This window comes from Pteropus alecto, unplaced genomic scaffold, assembly GCF_000325575.1.
Source record: "Pteropus alecto unplaced genomic scaffold, ASM32557v1 scaffold41, whole genome shotgun sequence".
NCBI lineage: Eukaryota > Metazoa > Chordata > Mammalia > Chiroptera > Pteropodidae > Pteropus > Pteropus alecto.
Window position 1 is genome coordinate 1,103,678 of NW_006430464.1, and position 17,198 is coordinate 1,120,875.

General features: G+C 56.6%; 1 protein-coding gene across 1 annotated transcript in view; it reads right to left on the minus strand.

Moving 5' to 3' along the window:
* MYH14 (myosin heavy chain 14) overlaps positions 1-17,198 on the minus strand; it is a 64,545-nt gene that overhangs the window by 22,009 nt on the left and 25,338 nt on the right. The window contains 12 exon segments of the mRNA XM_025048203.1: positions 12-151; positions 2,010-2,147; positions 3,528-3,734; positions 4,546-4,677; positions 6,487-6,595; positions 7,577-7,737; positions 7,833-7,902; positions 9,398-9,519; positions 11,735-11,922; positions 15,059-15,173; positions 16,457-16,630; positions 16,971-17,144. Of these exon segments, the coding sequence (XP_024903971.1) occupies positions 12-151; positions 2,010-2,147; positions 3,528-3,734; positions 4,546-4,677; positions 6,487-6,595; positions 7,577-7,737; positions 7,833-7,902; positions 9,398-9,519; positions 11,735-11,922; positions 15,059-15,173; positions 16,457-16,630; positions 16,971-17,144 (1,730 nt within the window).

Here is a 17,198-nt window from a genome sequence, read left to right on the forward strand (position 1 = left end):
CTGGCTCCCGCTGGCTCGGGCGCTCACCCTCCATGTCTGCCATGGTGGCCTCGTATTTCAGTCGAAGCTTATTGAGGCTTTTGATCTTTTCTTCCTCCTCTGCTGCCTGGGATGAGAACTCGGACAGGCGGTCCTCCAGCAGCCTCCGCTCCTGGTGGGGGGTGGGGGGGCGTGTCAGGAGCAGTCCCCACTGGCCCTCATCTTTGGTGTCCTTCTCATTCACCATTCAGTCCTCGCCATCCTTCCCTGACCCTCCTGATCCCAGGCCCTTCCTCCCTTCCTGTTCTCTAGGCCAGCGGTCCCCAAACTTTGTGGCACCAGGGACGGGCGCTCCTTTGGGAATCTAACGCCTGGTGACCTGAGGCGGAGCTGAGTCGGGGATGCTGGCGCTGGGGAGCGGATGCAGATACGGATGAAGCTTCGCTCGCCCACCTACTGCTCCCCTCCTGTGCAGCCCGGTTCCTAACAGGCCACGGACCACTACTAGTCCGCAGCCGCAGGGGTTTGGGGACCCCTGCTCTAGGGTCTACACCCACCCCAACCCACCCGTTCACGTCCGCTGACTGTGGTGTAGACTCCCGTGATTGGCAGGGCACCGCCAGGCCACAGAGTGATTGATTCTCATCAACAACACTGCAGCCGAGGTCCCTGCACCGCCGTCGTGTTCGAGTGTGCGGCGTGGACCCGCGCCACTGCCCAAGGTATGTGTCACGGCCCAAGAGCCCCGTGCCAGCCCAGCTTGTCAGGGAAGCCAGCCCTCGGCGCCACCCAGACCTGCTGCGTCGGGGTTTGCGTGGCAACGGGCTCGCCTTACGCCTCCTGAGCACACGACATGAGAGGTGCCGGCCTGGGGCAGGGCTCCCCAAACCACGAGTGGTTTTGAGGATCCGCGGGGCGGGTCAGCATGACCCTTGAAAAGAAGGAGATAGAACGGAGTACAATAGCTACGGCACTGTGGGAATGTTCCGGAAAACTTCCGTGCGTTCCTGAGCTCTCCGTGCAGGCACGGATCAGATCGTCTGGGACCCTAAAATTGCCTGCCTTGCCCCCAGAGCAGGTGGGGCCACTCCGTCCCCATCTTCTATTCCTTCCTGACCCAGTTTACAATTAAGTCACAGAGTGTGATTGTGTGGATTTCCTCTGGTGACTCGTCGAGGGTCCCTTTCCTCCACCTGTGAGGGCACGGACGGTTTTCTAGTTAGCTCAGTGCCATGTCCCCTGTGCCTAGCCCAGGCCTGGCTGTGGCAGGTCAAAGGTGGTGGCAGATTCTTCGCTGGGTCCCCATCCAGCGGTGCAGTCGAAGTCGCCACCTCTTGAAGCTGTGACTGCTTTAAGCTCAGTGGTCTGTAATCCACAGCCTGCGGGTCAAACCTGGCCCGCTGCTCGTTTTTATAAATAAAGTTTTAGTGGGACACGGCCATGCCCACCGAGTTACACAGTCTGTGGCTGCTCTTACTCGGCACCGGCAGAACAGAAATGGAGTGGCCCACAAACGTTTCCTCTCTGGCCTCTTAAAGATGTCTGCCACCACCTGATCTAGAGAGCTCCGTGGAGGGGACGCTGTATCAGTGCCCGGCGTAAGCCTCAAAGAGGCCCGGCCGCTTTCCCCACTTTCTCAGAGTCCCGAGTTGCCATGTCAGAACCCAGGCTGTCCTGTGGGGAGGGAGGCCACACGGAGGAGCACCGAGACCCCAGACGCCCAGCCGCAGCCGCCGTGTGACAGCCACCACCGGCGGGACAACGAAACGGTGGCCATCAATGAAACGGTGGCCGTTTCAGCCATGCGGCTTTGGGGTGTCTAACGACACAGTAATTGCTCGATGAACGCCTCCTTGGGTGACAGTGTGACAAAGGGATGCGAGTGAGAGAAAGGGTTCAGGGGAAACACAGCCACGCCGAGAGTGACAAAGGCCCTGGAGGCAGGGCTGGCGGGGGCAGATACAGGGGAGACCCACACGCCCACCCGCGTGCCCGCGCCCCCTGCTCCTGGGGGCTCGCCGGCCACGGACCTTGCTCAGCTTGGCGTTCTGATCCTCTAGAAGCAACAGGTCTTCCTCATACTTCTTCAGCTTCGCCTCCGTCGTCACCTTCTCCAGCTGCAGCTTCTGCCGGGCCCCCTCCTCGGCCTCGAGGTGGGTCTCCAGCTCCTGGAGTAGGGAGGAGGGGGTGAGAACCTGGGCCGGGGGCCGGAGGGTGGGGGGAGAAGGGAACAGTGCCCAGGCTCCTGGGGCTAGTGGCTCAGGCGGGCCCACGAGGAGGATGGGACCCTCACTGGCCTTCCTGTTCCATTCGTGAGCTCAGCGGGCATCTGCTGAGTGCCCAGTGTGCGCCATGCACTGTTCCGGGCACTGAGGATAGATAAAAATCCTCGTCCTTGTGGAAACTACATTCTTGTATGTGCATGTGTGAATATTTTGATCGAGAAACATCAGAAATAAATATCATGCAGGTGGGCACTGTCCCCTATGGCATGGGGTGACTTTGGTGTGAAACCAGAAATCCAGATTCAATATTATGTGCTGCCTTGACATTTGGTAAAATTGGGAGAACCTAAAGTGATGACAAGCCCTCCTGCCCACCCTGCTCACAGGGACAAGGTCCGCGGCCAGGCAACCCTCTACACCACGAGGACCAGGTACGGGGCCTGTTTACACCTGCACAGGAGATGCCAGCTGTACGCCGGCCCTTGGGGGTAGTCAAACCAACTGACCCCATCTTCCTGCGGGACTCAGGGGTCACCTCGACCTCTTGTCACTATAAAGCCTGCCTCCCGCAGCCACAGCTTGTTCGCTCTATTCCTGAGTGCACCCGTGTGGCGCTCCGCGGCATGGTGTCCGCCTCCCTCAGGCCATGGCTCATAAACTGCCATCTGTCTCATCTGTCCAGGGTCGGGTGTGGTGTGTTAGGCCATCTCCGTAACCAAGGGGGACAGCATACCCTCCCCCACAACCATGGGGTAGAGAGGAGGTGATCGAAAATGGCTGTGACCGAAATGTGGCCAGGGTGACCGAGCAACTGAATTTCCCAGTTTATCTCATTCGTTTTAAATTTAAAATCAGATGGTTAACCACCGCAAAACTTTGGAGTACATTTGGAACAACTCGGGTCCGTAAATCTACTTTTTCAACGGAAGAAGCTACGAAATACAAGCGCAGATGAAGCTTTGCCGATGAAAACTTAGCATCTGAATCAAGACGTGTCGCAAGTATAAAATGCACACTGAATTTTGAAGGACACCTGGGAGGGAGCCTGCCCGTGATGTAGCAGCACAGAGCAGCCAGGAGGTGGAGCTGGAGAGCGGGAGACTACTTGGATAGCACTTCAGCACCTGGATCCAGCCATGCCTGAAGCTCATGTATTCTAGAGTGTCCCGTTATCTGGATCCAAAAAGTATTCTTTTTTGTTTGTTTGTTCAGGCCACTTTGAGCTGAGTTTTCTGCAGATTCGTGGCCAAAAGGGACGTGGTTGGCAGAAGCGACGGCGGGCGGGGAGGGGTGGACAGGACAGTGGGGACGCGGGGACCAGACCTGGATGTGCTGCTGCAGCCTCTTCTTCTCGCTCTGCAGCTGGCGGCTACACTCCTCCTCCTCACCCACACGGGCCTCCAGCTCCGCCACCACCAGCTCCAGCTCCTGCTTGCGGGCTGCCAGCCGCCCCCGGGTCTCCTCGGCCTCGGAGCACAGCTCAGCCTCTGCTCGCAATTGCTCTGCCAGGCGGGCACGCTCCTCTTCCAGCTAGGGGTGGGCGAGGAGGTTGGCGGTCAGCGCCCCCAGGACGACCCTCCGCCACCCCTCGGATTTGTTTTGCTCTTTGAGATGCAGCCTCCAAATCCGTTCCTCCCCCAGGTCCCCGTCTCAGAAGGACCCCACATCCCTCTGGTCACTGAGTCAGGCCACCGGGTACCATCTCCTCCCTCACCTTCTCCCAGCCTGTCAGTCCCCAACCCCATCTGTCCCTCCTTCCTCCTGTCTCTGCTCTGTCCCCTCTTCTCTGTCCCTTTAGCCCCGACAGGCTCAGGCCTCGTCCTCTCCCAGTGGACTCTCTCCCCAGCCTTCAGTCCATCCTCCAGACAGCCCCAGAGAGGCCTTTCTACCATCTCATATTTCTTTAATGCTCCTAGACCTAGAAACTTAGCCAAAGGAAATAAATCAGAAAAAAACAAACAGAAAGACGGGGTTTGCTTCAGCATTAAGATGCTAGACATACAGGAACAATGGGAAATGTACCGCCTGTAAACTGCAGCCCTGCCATATGGCAGAGCCTGACTACCCCAGTCCTGGAGACCAGCCCCTGAGCATCTTGATTTGGCAGGAACCAGACTCCAACCGGATACCCGGGCCACGTCCCCAGGCCCCTGCCTCCTGTATATCTGGCTCAACCACCCCACACAGCTCGGCCCTGTTGGGCCCCAGTAGCCTTGGCTCTGCCCTATCCTACCCCTTCTCCCTGCAGCCCCGCCCCAGGCCCATCAGGCTGAGCTGGAAACCCCGCCCCTCTCAAGCACCACCCACAGCCACGCCCACGCACCACAGCCACGCCCCTTACCTGTGCCAAGCGGCCCTGGAGCTCGCCCACCTCGCGGGCACTCTGCTGCTGGAGCTCCTGCACTTTCTGCAGCTCCTGGGCCCGCGCCTGCAGCACCTCATCCTGCCGTGTCACCTGCAGCAGTGGCTTCACCTAGGGGGAGGTCAAGGTGGCAGAATGGGCGGGAGGCCGCTTGGCCCAGGAGCTAAGAGCTCACACTCTGGGTGCGTGCGGATCCCTGGGTTCCAAGGCCAGCTCCTCCACTGAATAGCAGAGTGACCTCGGGCAAGCGCATTAGTGTCCCCGTCTATAAAATGGGGTTTTTGGAATGAGTGAGCGAGCTGACGCTTGTAAAGAGCCTAGGACAGTCGCGGGTATCTGGCAAGCGGCCCTAAATGTGTTCCCGTTTTTGCTAAGCGAACCCTTCGCATACAAAAGACGCCGGCTGGGCTGCTGTGTGGCACCGTGCATCTCAATGTTCTTAGTCCCAGGTCCGCTGTGAGAGATGCGCTTTGCACAGTACCACCCAGGCCGGCTGACAGGTGCCACACGCGCATCACTAACAGAAATGGAAGTTTCCCCAAACCACCCCCACCCCCGCTAAGTGGGGTACACCCTGAACATTTCTGTTCTATTGCTTGCTATTCAGTTTTTGCCTCTACTTGACTCTTCTCGAGTCTTTTTCTATTATTTTCTTTTCTGCCCTAATTCATAGCATCTGTCACAGCTATAACCGTGATATTTATGTGTGGGATTCATTCAGTGATGCCTGTCAACTCCCCACACCCAGCCCCCGACCTAGGGTAGGCAAACTTTTTCTTTAAGGGCCAGCTAGGAAATATTCGAGGCTTTGCAGGCCATCCTGTCTCTGTTTTAATGACTCTGCTCAGTTGCCGCAACACAAAAGCAGCCCTAGACAATACGTTAACCAGCGGCCATTTACAAAATCAGGCATCTGGCCCGTGGGTTTGCCGACCCCTGCCCTCGACCGTGGCTCCACGGGCACGGCTCTGTCTGTTTTTATGCCCCATCTGATCACGATCCCCTAAAAAGTCACTAGCACATAGTAGGTGCTCAGCTAACACTAGCTGCGGGCACGTAGGCTGACAGCTCAGACATTGTATTCAGAACGACACTGAACAGCTGTGTGTTTGCCTCTGAATCTCCATCCTCCTTCCTCTTCTCCTCAGGTGTTGAAGGAACACCCCATCCCCAAGCTCACAGGGGGCCGGCCAACCTGGCCCTGTCCCTCTGCTTCGGGTGGGCATGTGACGCCAGCCTGGCCGGGAGGATGTCAGATAATTGACACCGCTGGTTGGGCCCTTGTGTGATAAAGGGTTAACCCGGGAGGCCTGGGTTTCCTGAAACCCTGTTCACTTCAAAGAAAGGACAGGCCCTGGCCTGGGTCTTGGGGACAGCCCCTAAAGCCCTGGAATGTCCTGCCTGTAACAGTGACCTTATTCAGCTGGGAGCTTCAGCCACGTGGCATCGACTTGACCTCTGGAAGGGCTGCAGACTGTGTAAGTAAGGTGAACCACGTGGGCGGTCAGCCATGCCTATGAGGCCGACCAGCCATGCCTATGAGGCCGACCTACCAAAAAAAACCTGGACACTGAGGCTCAGGTGAGCTTCCCCCGCAGGTTGCACATCGTTTCTGGAGGGTTAAGCGCTGTCTGCACGACTTCACTGGGAGAGGTCGAATCACAGCGAATCACTGAATCTGAGAGGGTCTTCGAGACCCTCAACTCAGCCCTGGACTCGGCTGCACCCTGCATCCTTCACCCATGTTGGCTCGAGTCGGATTTTTTTTTTTCGCTTGCTACCTAAAGAATCCTGGCTAAGAAAGCTTGGGCTGATGGGTCCCATTTTACAGATGCAGGAAGTGGAGGCCCACACAGAAGTCACCCCGAGGCCCCGCCTCCTCGCTGCTGGGGGCCAGCTCATGTCCCCAGGTGTGCTCACCTTGATGAAGAGCCGCCACCACTGCCAGTGTCTCAGCTTGAGGTACGCGGCGCAGTTCCTCTGCATGACCCTCAGCGCGCTCTGCTGCTGCTGCCGCTTCTGGAAGGCTCTGCGAGGGTGACGGGAGGCGGGCGCGTGGGACCGGGGCGCTCGGCCCCTCCAGGCCCCGCCCCTTAGCGAGAGAGCGGAGCCGCCTTCGACCACCGCGGAACGCTACCGGGTCCAGGCATCGCTCTGTTATCAGTGTGTAGTTCCTCGGTCCTCCTGCCCTCCACTCTCTCTGCCTTGTCCCCTCTCCTCTGTCCCCACAATCCCAGCCCCAATTCAGGCCTCGCCTTCATGCACCTGGACCCTCGCCCGGCCTCGAATCCATCCCCAACGTGCTTCCAGAGAGATCGTTCCACACCCACCCCTTTCTGCTCACAGCTCTCTTGTGAGTCCCAGTGGGACCCCTGGACAAGGTCCCTGACCCGCAGCCTGGTGTCTGGGAGCCAGTTCCGACAGGAAAGGAGAGCCTCCTGCAGACGGCGGGGTTCCTGAGGCGTGCCAGCCCCTCTCATAGCCGGGCCTCGCCGAGCTGTTCCTCCTCCCTGGAACACCCTCCCATCCTCCATCTCCCTGGCTATCAGGGGTAACCCCGGGGGAGGGGGCGTCCTGGCCTGCAGGGCCTCCCGCTGTCCTTGGACTGTGACCTTTCACGCTGGCGTATGTCTCCCTTTCAGACTCAAGGCCCTTGGGGACCCGCCGGTGGGACGGCCATCTCGACCTGGTTTGCCTGGCACGTTTTCTGTGTCAGCTCTAAAAGTCATGCATCCCAGAAAAACTCCAGCCCCAGGCAGAGGGATGGTTGGTCACCCTACAACAAGAGTCGAGCTTTTCTCTGTGTCCACAGCATCTCTCAGCACTGCTCCTGCCCAGAGGGGCCTCGGGGAGCGTCGAAACAAGACCGGGCACCTAGTGGCTCCATCCCTCCCTCTGTCCCTCGGCCATTCTACCATCTTGGAGGCCCTGACATCTGGAGCCATCTGGCCAACCCCTCCCCACCCCGGCCCTAGTCGATGGGACCCCGGGAGACAGTGCGGCACCCCACCTGCGAGCCAGGTATCCCCGGGCAGCCGCCTGGAAGGACACGATGATGTCCGTGACCTTGAGGTCCCGCTCCTCCTCCAGCTGGGCCAGGACCCCCGCCCGGAAGAAGATCTTGCTCTGTCCCACACGGTAGAGGTTGGGGTCCAGTTCCAGGGCCTGGATCTGTGAGGGGTAGGGCAGTGGGTGGTGAGGACGAGGGGCGACGACAGGGGAGGCCCCGGCCCCTCGCTTCCGCACCGGGGACCCCGCACACTCACCATTTTCTCGCAGGCCTGCTTCCCGTCCATGAAGCCCTTGGGGATGGCATTGGGTGTCAGGAGCTCATACCTACAGTGGGCGGTGGTAGGGGGATGCGGACTTACAGCCAACTGTCACCAAGGCTGGCACGGAGCTCAGAGGGTCACACGGTGATGCCGATAACAAGAACAGTAAGAAAAACGAACGTTCGCTCACTGGCTGAGAGCCACAGAGCAGCCTTACGGCGTCGGTCCCACCGCCAGTAAAAGCCCCGCTCCTTGCAAACGTCCCACGTGCTGACCGGGAGCGCTTTCCGATACTGCCACCACGTTCACCGAGACACACAACAGCGGGTCTCAGAATAACGCAAGGAGAACCAAACACAGCGGCCGATGTCTTTGAATACTTCTCATGGGTCAGGCCCCGAGCCAAGGGCTTGAAACCATTCTCTTTCAAATTTCCGAGTGCAACTCAGGGTCGAAATAATACATTTGATAAACACAAACGTGTCTGACCTCAGCGCCCTTTCCCTGCTGTGCCCTTTCCCCGGATGTCGAAATTTCATACGAAGTCTACGACGCACGTTATTTCATGACTGGTGATCGAGAAAGTGTGAGTGTGTATCAGAATTTCTCCATCACCAGAGATCTTGTTAAGATGCAGATTCTAATTCGGTGAGTCTGGGTGGGGCCTGAAAACTCGCATCTCTAACAAGCTACCCGGTGCTGCTGGCGCTCCTGTTCCGGGGACCACACTTGACTTGGCAAACCACAGACCTGTCCTGGCCAATACGGCAGCTGTGGGACACACGTGACAACTGAGCCCTTGAAACGTGGCCTGGGCAATTGAGGAACTGGATTTTTAACTGCATTGAATTTCCACTAAGTGAAATTTACATTTAAGAACTGAAGCAGTGTAAAGAAATTTTTTTCTGTTAAACACAACTTCATTGTTTTGATAGAACTACACGTCACTTTGACCGCTGGAAATTCACAGTCTGGGCTGAGATGTGCTGTGGGTTTAAGACATTTCAAAGACTTCGTAGGAAAAAAAGGTATGTCTAATATCTCATGATTAATTTTTAAAACATGATTATATGTTTAAAGCATCTAATATCTTGGATGTTTGGGTTAAATAAAACATCCTGTCAACACGCAGTCCGCCTGTTTCTTTAAAAGATACCAGAAAACTTTAAATTGTATACAGGGCTGGTTCCTGTTCTATTTCTAATGGGCAGCGCTGCTAAACGCAGCTTGAATGAAGCATAATTTCTGTTATAACATTTACCGTATTATTTGCTTCTCAAACGTTGGTATTGTTTGCTCTATCCTATTCTGCAGCATTTTTAGAGAAATGTGATTGCAACAGGCCGACTGCAGAAGAGCGCTCTGTGCCTTTCTCCGAGGTAGCGCGCTGAGTGGGCTACCGCTCTCCCGTGTCACAGAGGAGAACCGAGGCCTGGCACACCGAGGGAACTCGCCCAGAGCACCCTCGTCCCCCGGCTCCGAAGCAGCCGTGGGGAGCTGCGGATGCAGGTATCATGGCCTCCAGACCCAAGCCCCACCCCAGGCCCCACCCGGCTCACCGTTGCCGGAACTCCTGGAAGAGGATGCGGTTGGGGAAGCCCTGGCGACAGATGCGGATGCCCTCCAGGACGCCGTTACAGCGCAGCTGGTCCAGCACAAGCTTGGGCTCCAGCTTCCCCGCCTGCGGACAGCCGGATGGATGCGCAGTATCAGCGGCGGCAGCTCGGGGGCACCACCCACCCCCGGGAAGCCAGGCGGAAGGGTTTGTCAAGTCGAAAATGGTTGGGTCAGCCTAATGTACTGAGCACCTACTATGTGCCAGGCACAAATGCCTGTCCTGGGGGAGCTCACGGCCCCGTGGGAGAGACCGACAATAACTGAGGTCAAGAAATCACTCATAAAGGAAAGAAGTAAATAACCATAAGCGCTACGGGGAAGAGAGCAGGAGGGAGGGGTGGGGAGGGCCGAATTACAGCACAGGGTAGTCGGCAAAGGTATTGTGTGAACAAATCCCGTAAATCATCATTTCTGATAAAAATAACAAAAGTGGTAAAAATCTAAACGGTACGAAAATCCAAATGCTGTATTCTAAAACAGACCTTTTGCCTTGCCCAGGTCCCCAGAGCTGTCAACACAATCTCGTTTCTTATGGAACTTTCCAGATCAATTGTTCTCAACACCAGCTCTATGCTGGCGTCCGCTGAGAAGCTTAAAACAACCCCCAAAACTCTCAAAATCGACGCTCCGGCCCTAGCCCAGGACGGAAGTGGAATCTGTGGGGGCCGGAGATGAAAACACGAGAACCCCCAGCCTGGATCTTTTTCTAGGCGCATCTGTCCTATATTCGTGCATCCAATAAGCAAACACTTCTTGGCTCTCCACTGTATGCCACACACTGATCTAGGTACTGGGGTCTCAGCAGTGAAAAAGGGGATAAAGACCTCTGCCCTCAGGCTGCCTATCTTCTGGCAAAGGGGGTTTCTATCCATGTCCCCCGTTCCTTGGCAATAGGGCGTCAATACGGTGAGAGGGCGCAATTCTTCCCTCTCTGCTCCCAACCCAGGAGTGGCTACTACTGATATCATTCCGGCTCCGCTCACGGTCATGTGACCCAGCCCTGGCCAATCAGAGCGACTAGTCCAGGGGGGCGGGCACAAGAGCCACCCCGGCCAATGAGAGCCAGCCCTGGGACTTCTGCTAGCGCCCATGGGCAGAGCCCGCCCCTTTCCCCTGGAGTTGCTAACTGGGTGAAGGAAAGCCTGGAGCCGCCCGCAGCTGCCTTGCCACCCTGTGGAGGGAGAGAGCGATGTCTTCAGGGCGAAGGTAATGCATAGAAAAGCAGAGCCAAGCAAAGGAAGAAGACTCCTGACGCCACTGTTTCAACACCTGGATCCAGCTATACCTGAATCCACGCGTGTTCAAAATGCAGAAGTAGTGCGTGCATACCTATGTGTCTGGACGCATGCGCATTTGTGTATGGGTGCATGGTTCTGTTTACTGAGAGTTCCTGGGAGTGACACTAATACCACTGAGCTCACCCAGCACTCAGGTCCTAGGCTCTGAGCACCGTCCCCCACTTAAAAGAAGAAACGGCTGTCCGCGTATGCCACATTTCACCAAATATAAGCCGCCATCAATTGTAGGACACACTCTTAGTTTACATGCCAGCAAGAAAGAAAAACGCCTGTCAATTAAACTGACAAGCCACTGATTATAAGCCGCATCTCAGCTCCAGAGATGCTAAAGCGTCAGAAATAAATGCGTCTCAGATTTGATAAAATACGGTGTTTGCAGACGTGAGAGACACACGCACACAGAGACCCGCCCACCCAATAACCAGAGCTACTTTCTGAGGACAGTGTAAGCCTCGAGCACCTAACTTTGTGGTCTAATTTTCCACTCATGTTGACCCTTCTCTACAGGGCCCGTTCTCTGATTTTTCCAACAAAAATTTCTTTCACCTACATGACAGCCCCAGCCCCAACGGCCCTTCCATCCCTCGGACCTTCCATGTCCCAGCCTACTCCATAGCCATTCTCTGCTCAGAGTACTGCTTATCCTTTGGAGCTCAATTGTCACCCCCTCCAGGGAGCCTCCCCTGACTTCGTTGACCAGATTAAACTTATGTGATAGCACTCCTACAAGTTCAACCATGTGTTGTTCATTGCGGGTGGTTAGTCAAACGTCTGTGTCCCCCATTAGACTGTGACAATAGGGACTGGCTGCATTTTTCTCTATTGTATCCCTGGTACCTGGCACATAGGAGGTCCCCGATAAAATCTAAGTCCCACGAACGAAAGAATTTTCCTAACGAGGAATCGAGTCTGGGAGGGGAAGTCACATAGCCAGGTGGAGGTGCTACCAGAGCTGTCCCCTTCCCAGGCTGGACCACTTACCCGCTTCTCGTGGTTGGGGACAATACAGCGGACGAAGCTGGGGTTCGTGTTGCTGAGCGTGGCCATGAGGCGGCTCAAGGACTCCTTGTAGAGCTGCCCCACCGTCCGGAACATTCCTCGGCGAGGGCGGCCGCCTGGGGGGCCGTCCCCAAGGCTGCTCACCTGCTCCAGCCCCACGATGCCCTCCACTGTGTAAAGAGAAAAGTGAATGTGGGGTGAGCAGAGGATCAGGAGTCTGCTTTGTGGGAGGGGCTGGGTTGGCCGAAGGTCAGGGGTCTTACCACGGAGAGGAACCGGCACGCTACATATGGAGGACTTCACACCACCTGGTAAGGTGGGTATTATCGGCCCCATTGGGGCAAACTGAGACTCAGAGAGTAGAAGACTGTGCCAAAGGCCGTGCGGCTTAAAAACGGCAGGTCCAGGATTTGAACCCTGGCAGTGTGAGACCTCTCAAACCCTCTTCTCCTCGCGGACGTGAACTTCGTTTTCCTTATCGACAGGGGAGAGTGGTGACAGCACGTGTTTACCTAGCACGTACTCTCCACCAGGCGCTGCTCAAAGCTTTGCACATAGAGGCTTATTTCTAAGCCTGTAAGAACTGCCCTATTTTACAGATGAAGAAACCGAGGCACAGAGGGGGAAAAGTGTGATCACACAGTACAGTTGCATTTTTAAGAACCTGAAACAGAGTCCCATTAAACAAGGAGTAAAGTCTGGTGTTTATGGGCAATATTTGAAATAAAGACAATCTGTCTCGATAGTAAGCATTTTTCTAGAAAGGCCTGACTTTGGGCCATCTCTGTTTCCCCAGAGACCCTCCCTCCCACCATCGTTCCCCCAGTTCCTGTCAAAATGATCATTATCATTTATGAAGTTCTCATAGCAGGTAAGCGCTGAGGCTCTGGGACCCGACATCCTGGGTTCGAATCCCGACTCTGCCACCAACTGGCTGTGTGATCTCGGGCTGGTTACTTGACCTCTCTGTGCTTCGATGTCCTCATCTGCGTAATGGGGGTAACGGTACTAACACCTGGCTCATCCAGAGGATTCTATGTGTTCATAATTATAAGAGGGCTTTGCACAATGCACAGCACATGGTCAACGCTCAATAAATGCTGGCCGACATTATCAGTGATTTGTACTTTTACATGCGATTAAAAGAAGGCTCTGAGTCTAGAAACCACTGAGGGGGCTGACGAGGAGAAAGAAGAAGTGTGAGAGACCTCTTTATGGAGAGGAGCGGGGAGGAGTGTTCAGAACCAGGTCCCTAGTCCCACAGGCCCACCCCGGCCTCGGCCGGCAAATCTCACCCATCGATGCAGAGAACACCCACCCCCTGGTGGAGAGATGGCAGAACTGCACCTCCCTGAAGATCCTGGGGGCGACGGCGGGAAGGAGCCAAGCAAAGAGAACCGCTGGAAGCCCCCGCGTGCTGGGAGGTGAGGACAGAGCGGGAGAGAGGGCAGAGAGGCGGCGGGAGACGCGGAGGGAGCAGCACGAGAGCAGAGGAGGGAGAGAAGGCGGCAGGAAGAAAAGAGAGTTATTAGTCTACGGCACAGGGCGAAGCGGGAGGGACAGATCTGAATGCTGGCCATGAACTTTTAAAGCCACAGAGACTGGCCCGTTCACCTTTGTGTCTACCTACTGGAGGCATCGGTGTTGGCCGAAAGGACAGATGTCCTCTGTGAGAACTTAGTGCCAGCAGAAAAGATCTCTCTTCCTAGAGGTTGACTCTCTATCTGTTTTATTAGGTATCCCTTTTTGCCCTGGCTACCAGGAAGCTCAAGGACAAACTCGATGCTCCCACCCAGCTTGTTGCGTTTGCCTCTCTGAACTAGTGTTATTTGCCTTCTCCCCTGGGCTGCCAGAGTGCGGGGCACCCAACTTCGGGTTCAGGATGGCTGTAGTAGAGATCGATGCAAAAAAGACCCCAATTCTCACCCCTCCCTGTGACCTGCAGCTCCTCGAATGGAGCTGACCTTGTGAGTGCTTTGTTCAAGAGAACTCTGGGAGAAGTAACATTGTGCCAGGTTCCAGTCTAGGACTCAGGAGGCTTTGCTGCTTCCCCTTTCTCTCTCAGAACCCCTCGGGAGCCAGGAACATATGGGGTGGGACACATGGGGGATCGCTGGGGACCGTCGTATGTCCGTGAGCGAGGCAGGGGTTTTAAAGAAGTCGGGTAGGGGGAGATTTTCTGTCGGAAGGAAATGATCCTCACAGCAGAATCTGGCTCTGCTGCTGAATGTTAAACACCACTTTTTGATCCCTCTTGTGTAAATGTCAGATTTCTCTTTCCCAAATCGGCTCCCAAGATCAAGGTGCCCCACGCCCTTTTGCTCTGCGAGTTCGTTTTGGGAACCACTGATTTATTCCACTTGTTTATTCTGCTCTCTTGTCTAATTGCATAGGCTGGCACTTCTACGACTAAGCTTTTCACTTCCATAAAAGATTAAGGCCAACTGACAGATTCCAAAAACCTGGAATCAGGAATAAACCAAGAAATTGGTCCTGCCAGATGCATAAAAACATCTCTCAAACGTCCTCTAAGGACGGGGATGGGGGACAGCGGACAAGGCTCGGGTAAGGACGGGGTCCTACCACAGAGGCATTTGGCTTTTCTGCCCATGCCTCCTGGGAGTGTCATTCCGAAAAGACTGGTGGCTAAAGTCGCGTGGGCCTTGTTGGAGCAAGAAAACCCTCCGAAACTCTGTCTCCACCTGTCACTGCTCCCTTCCTCCCTGGGGGCCCTGAAGGGACCTTTGTGGGGAGACAAAGAAAGCAAAGCCTAACAGTTGACCAACCTCTGAAACAGCCCCTTCTGAGTTCTCTTGTTATTAATTCTTTTTCAGTCAGTCCTTTGATTTCTTTAAGGGATCACAGACCATCTACACTTAATAAGTTCTCTCTTCCTTTACAATATTCATGGCTTTTTTCTTTTTCCGGTCTGATTGCATGGGTTAGTATCACCAAAACAGTGTTTCCTAGCGGCTGACAGTGGGCATCTCGGTCCTGTTTCTGATTGAGGAGGAGTGTCTGATCATGAATGAACCAATCAATCGATCAGTCGTTGGAAACACTACTGTGGGATTGTGGCCGCCCTACACCAGCTCCGCATCCGAGCGGACAGCGCAGGTCCAGAGCTCGGCCTCCGAGACGAAGGCGCTCGCGCTGCGGACCGGGCATTGTGGCCGCCCTACACCAGCTCCGCATCTGCACGGACAGCGCGGGTCCAGAGCTCGGCCTCCGAGACGAAGGCTCTCGTGCTGCGGGCCGGGCGCGGGGCGGCCCGGCGCCCCAGGGACCCCAGGAGCTGGCCCTCACCGTCCTTCCAGATCTCCGCGGTCAGCCGGTCTGTGCTCTGGTGCAGCAGCGCCGCGACGCTGTCGTTCAGAGGGTCCATGTTTTTCATCAGCCACTCGTTGGCCTTGTAGTCCACCTGGGTGAAGGCGGGCATTGGCGCGTGCACGGGCAGGTTCGCCAGCGCTGGCGACATCCCGGGGGTGCCATGCCCGCCAGAGGCGCCCGGAAGAGAGCTCCTTGGTGCCGCCCTGCGTCCATCTCCTGAACTGCACCCCACCCGCGCGCCCCTCTGCCTCTTCACTCCCCCGCCCACCCCTGTGAGCTCGTCCACCACCCCCTTCTCCCTTCCCCACTCCAGGGCAGTCGCTGGCCGTCACGCTGGCCACCGCGCTGACCCTCCAACGTGCCCGCGCATGTGCGCCTCGGGGTTTTCGTCCCTGTCGCCCTCGCCTCCGGGGACATCCCCGCGCCTCCCACCACTCACGCTTGGCCCGGAGGCCCCCACGGAGCCACGATCTGGACCGCCAGGGCTCCCCGTACCTGTTCCCCACACTGGACACGGCTCCCGGGGGCCAGGGCCCGGGTACGACTCAGCCCAGCGCAGCAAGAGGTCTCGGGAGGTGTTCCGAAGGAACGAAACGCCATACCCGGGACACACGGGGCTCCCCGGCCCAGCCTTGGCGCATGCTGTCCCCTCGGCCTGGCGAGCCCTTCTGTCCTTCACCCGTCATCTCTGAGACCAGGGATCGGCAAACCGCAGCCGATCTCTTCTAAATAAAGTCCTCTTGGACTATCACCTTCATTTACATGTTGGTTCATGTATTAACTGTGGCCTCTTGCGCGCTGCAGTGGACCTGAGCGGCTGTGGCAGAGACCGTCTGGCCCACAAAGCTGAAACTACTCGCAGAAAACGCTTGCCGACCCTCGGAACGGATTTCAGATCACCTGTTATTCTCCTGGGCGAAACCTTTGCGGGCCTTCCCACTCTGAGGTTGGCCCGGCCCTTAGCTGTCCCACATTAAAGAACCCGTCAGCCTTACCTCCCAGAGTCTATGTGTCTCCCTTGCAGATAAGATTTGTGAGGACAGAAACCATGGCTGACTCGGGGCCCCCACTTTGCTCAACACAGGGCTGAGCAAACGAAAGGCACACGTTTGCCTGATGGGTGGATGAAATGCACGTAATTCTCCTCTTGGCGAACTCCTAATCATCCCTCAAAACCCGCCGCAAATGCCCTCTCCTTGAGAAAGCCTTTGCCGACTTCATCAGACAGAGTCCTCACTCCACCTTGGACTTCCCTAGCCCCTGCCCTGGCAGTGTCTTGTCCTAGTGGACATCCGGTGGCCCCTGCTTCCCCACATCCGTAGCCAGGTGGCCCCGCTCCCGCCCACAGGCCCGGAGGCGGGCCCCCGCCCCTACCTTGCCGGCGTAGTGCAGGACGCTGAAGTCGGCCTGGTCCCGCAGGTGCCTCGGTCGCTGGAACTTGGGGTGGCCGCCCTGCTCCTGGGCCACCTTCTCTACGAAGGACTTGTCCGTGGCCTTCGGGAACCAGCACTCCTCGTCCAGCAGGGCCAGGAGCCCGGGGGGGTTGGCCTGACCATCGACAGGAGGGGGATAGTAAGTCAGATCCCCAAATATTGGACGCCTAGGTTGTGGCTAATTTTTAGTTCTCATAAGTGACACGTGGACTTGCGACCAAACATGGGAACAATAGTTACAGTTACAGCCGTCGATTAACTCTGCGATTCGAGCCAAGCCCTGCGGCAGGCTCGCTCTGGGCTGTTATTATCTAGTGGTGTCACGGACCTGTGTCACTTTTCCTACTTTACTGATGGGGAGGCCCGAGGCCGGCCGGGTGAGGAGCTGGACCGCGGCCACGCGGACGGTGGGGAGACGGGTGTGGGCGGCGGGGCCGGAGGAGCCGCGGGCTCACCGGCCGCTCGATGAGGTCAATGCAGGGCTGCAGGTCGAGGCCGAAGTCGAGGAAGGTCCAGGGGATGCCCTCGCGCTGGTACTCCTCCTGCTCCAGGATGAACATGGTGTGGTTGAAGAGCTGCTGCAGCTTCTCGTTGGTGTAGTTGATGCACAGCTGCTCGAAGGAGTTCAGCTGCGGGATGAAGGGATGTGTGAGAGAGAGGATGGGGATCGGGGGGCGGGGCCC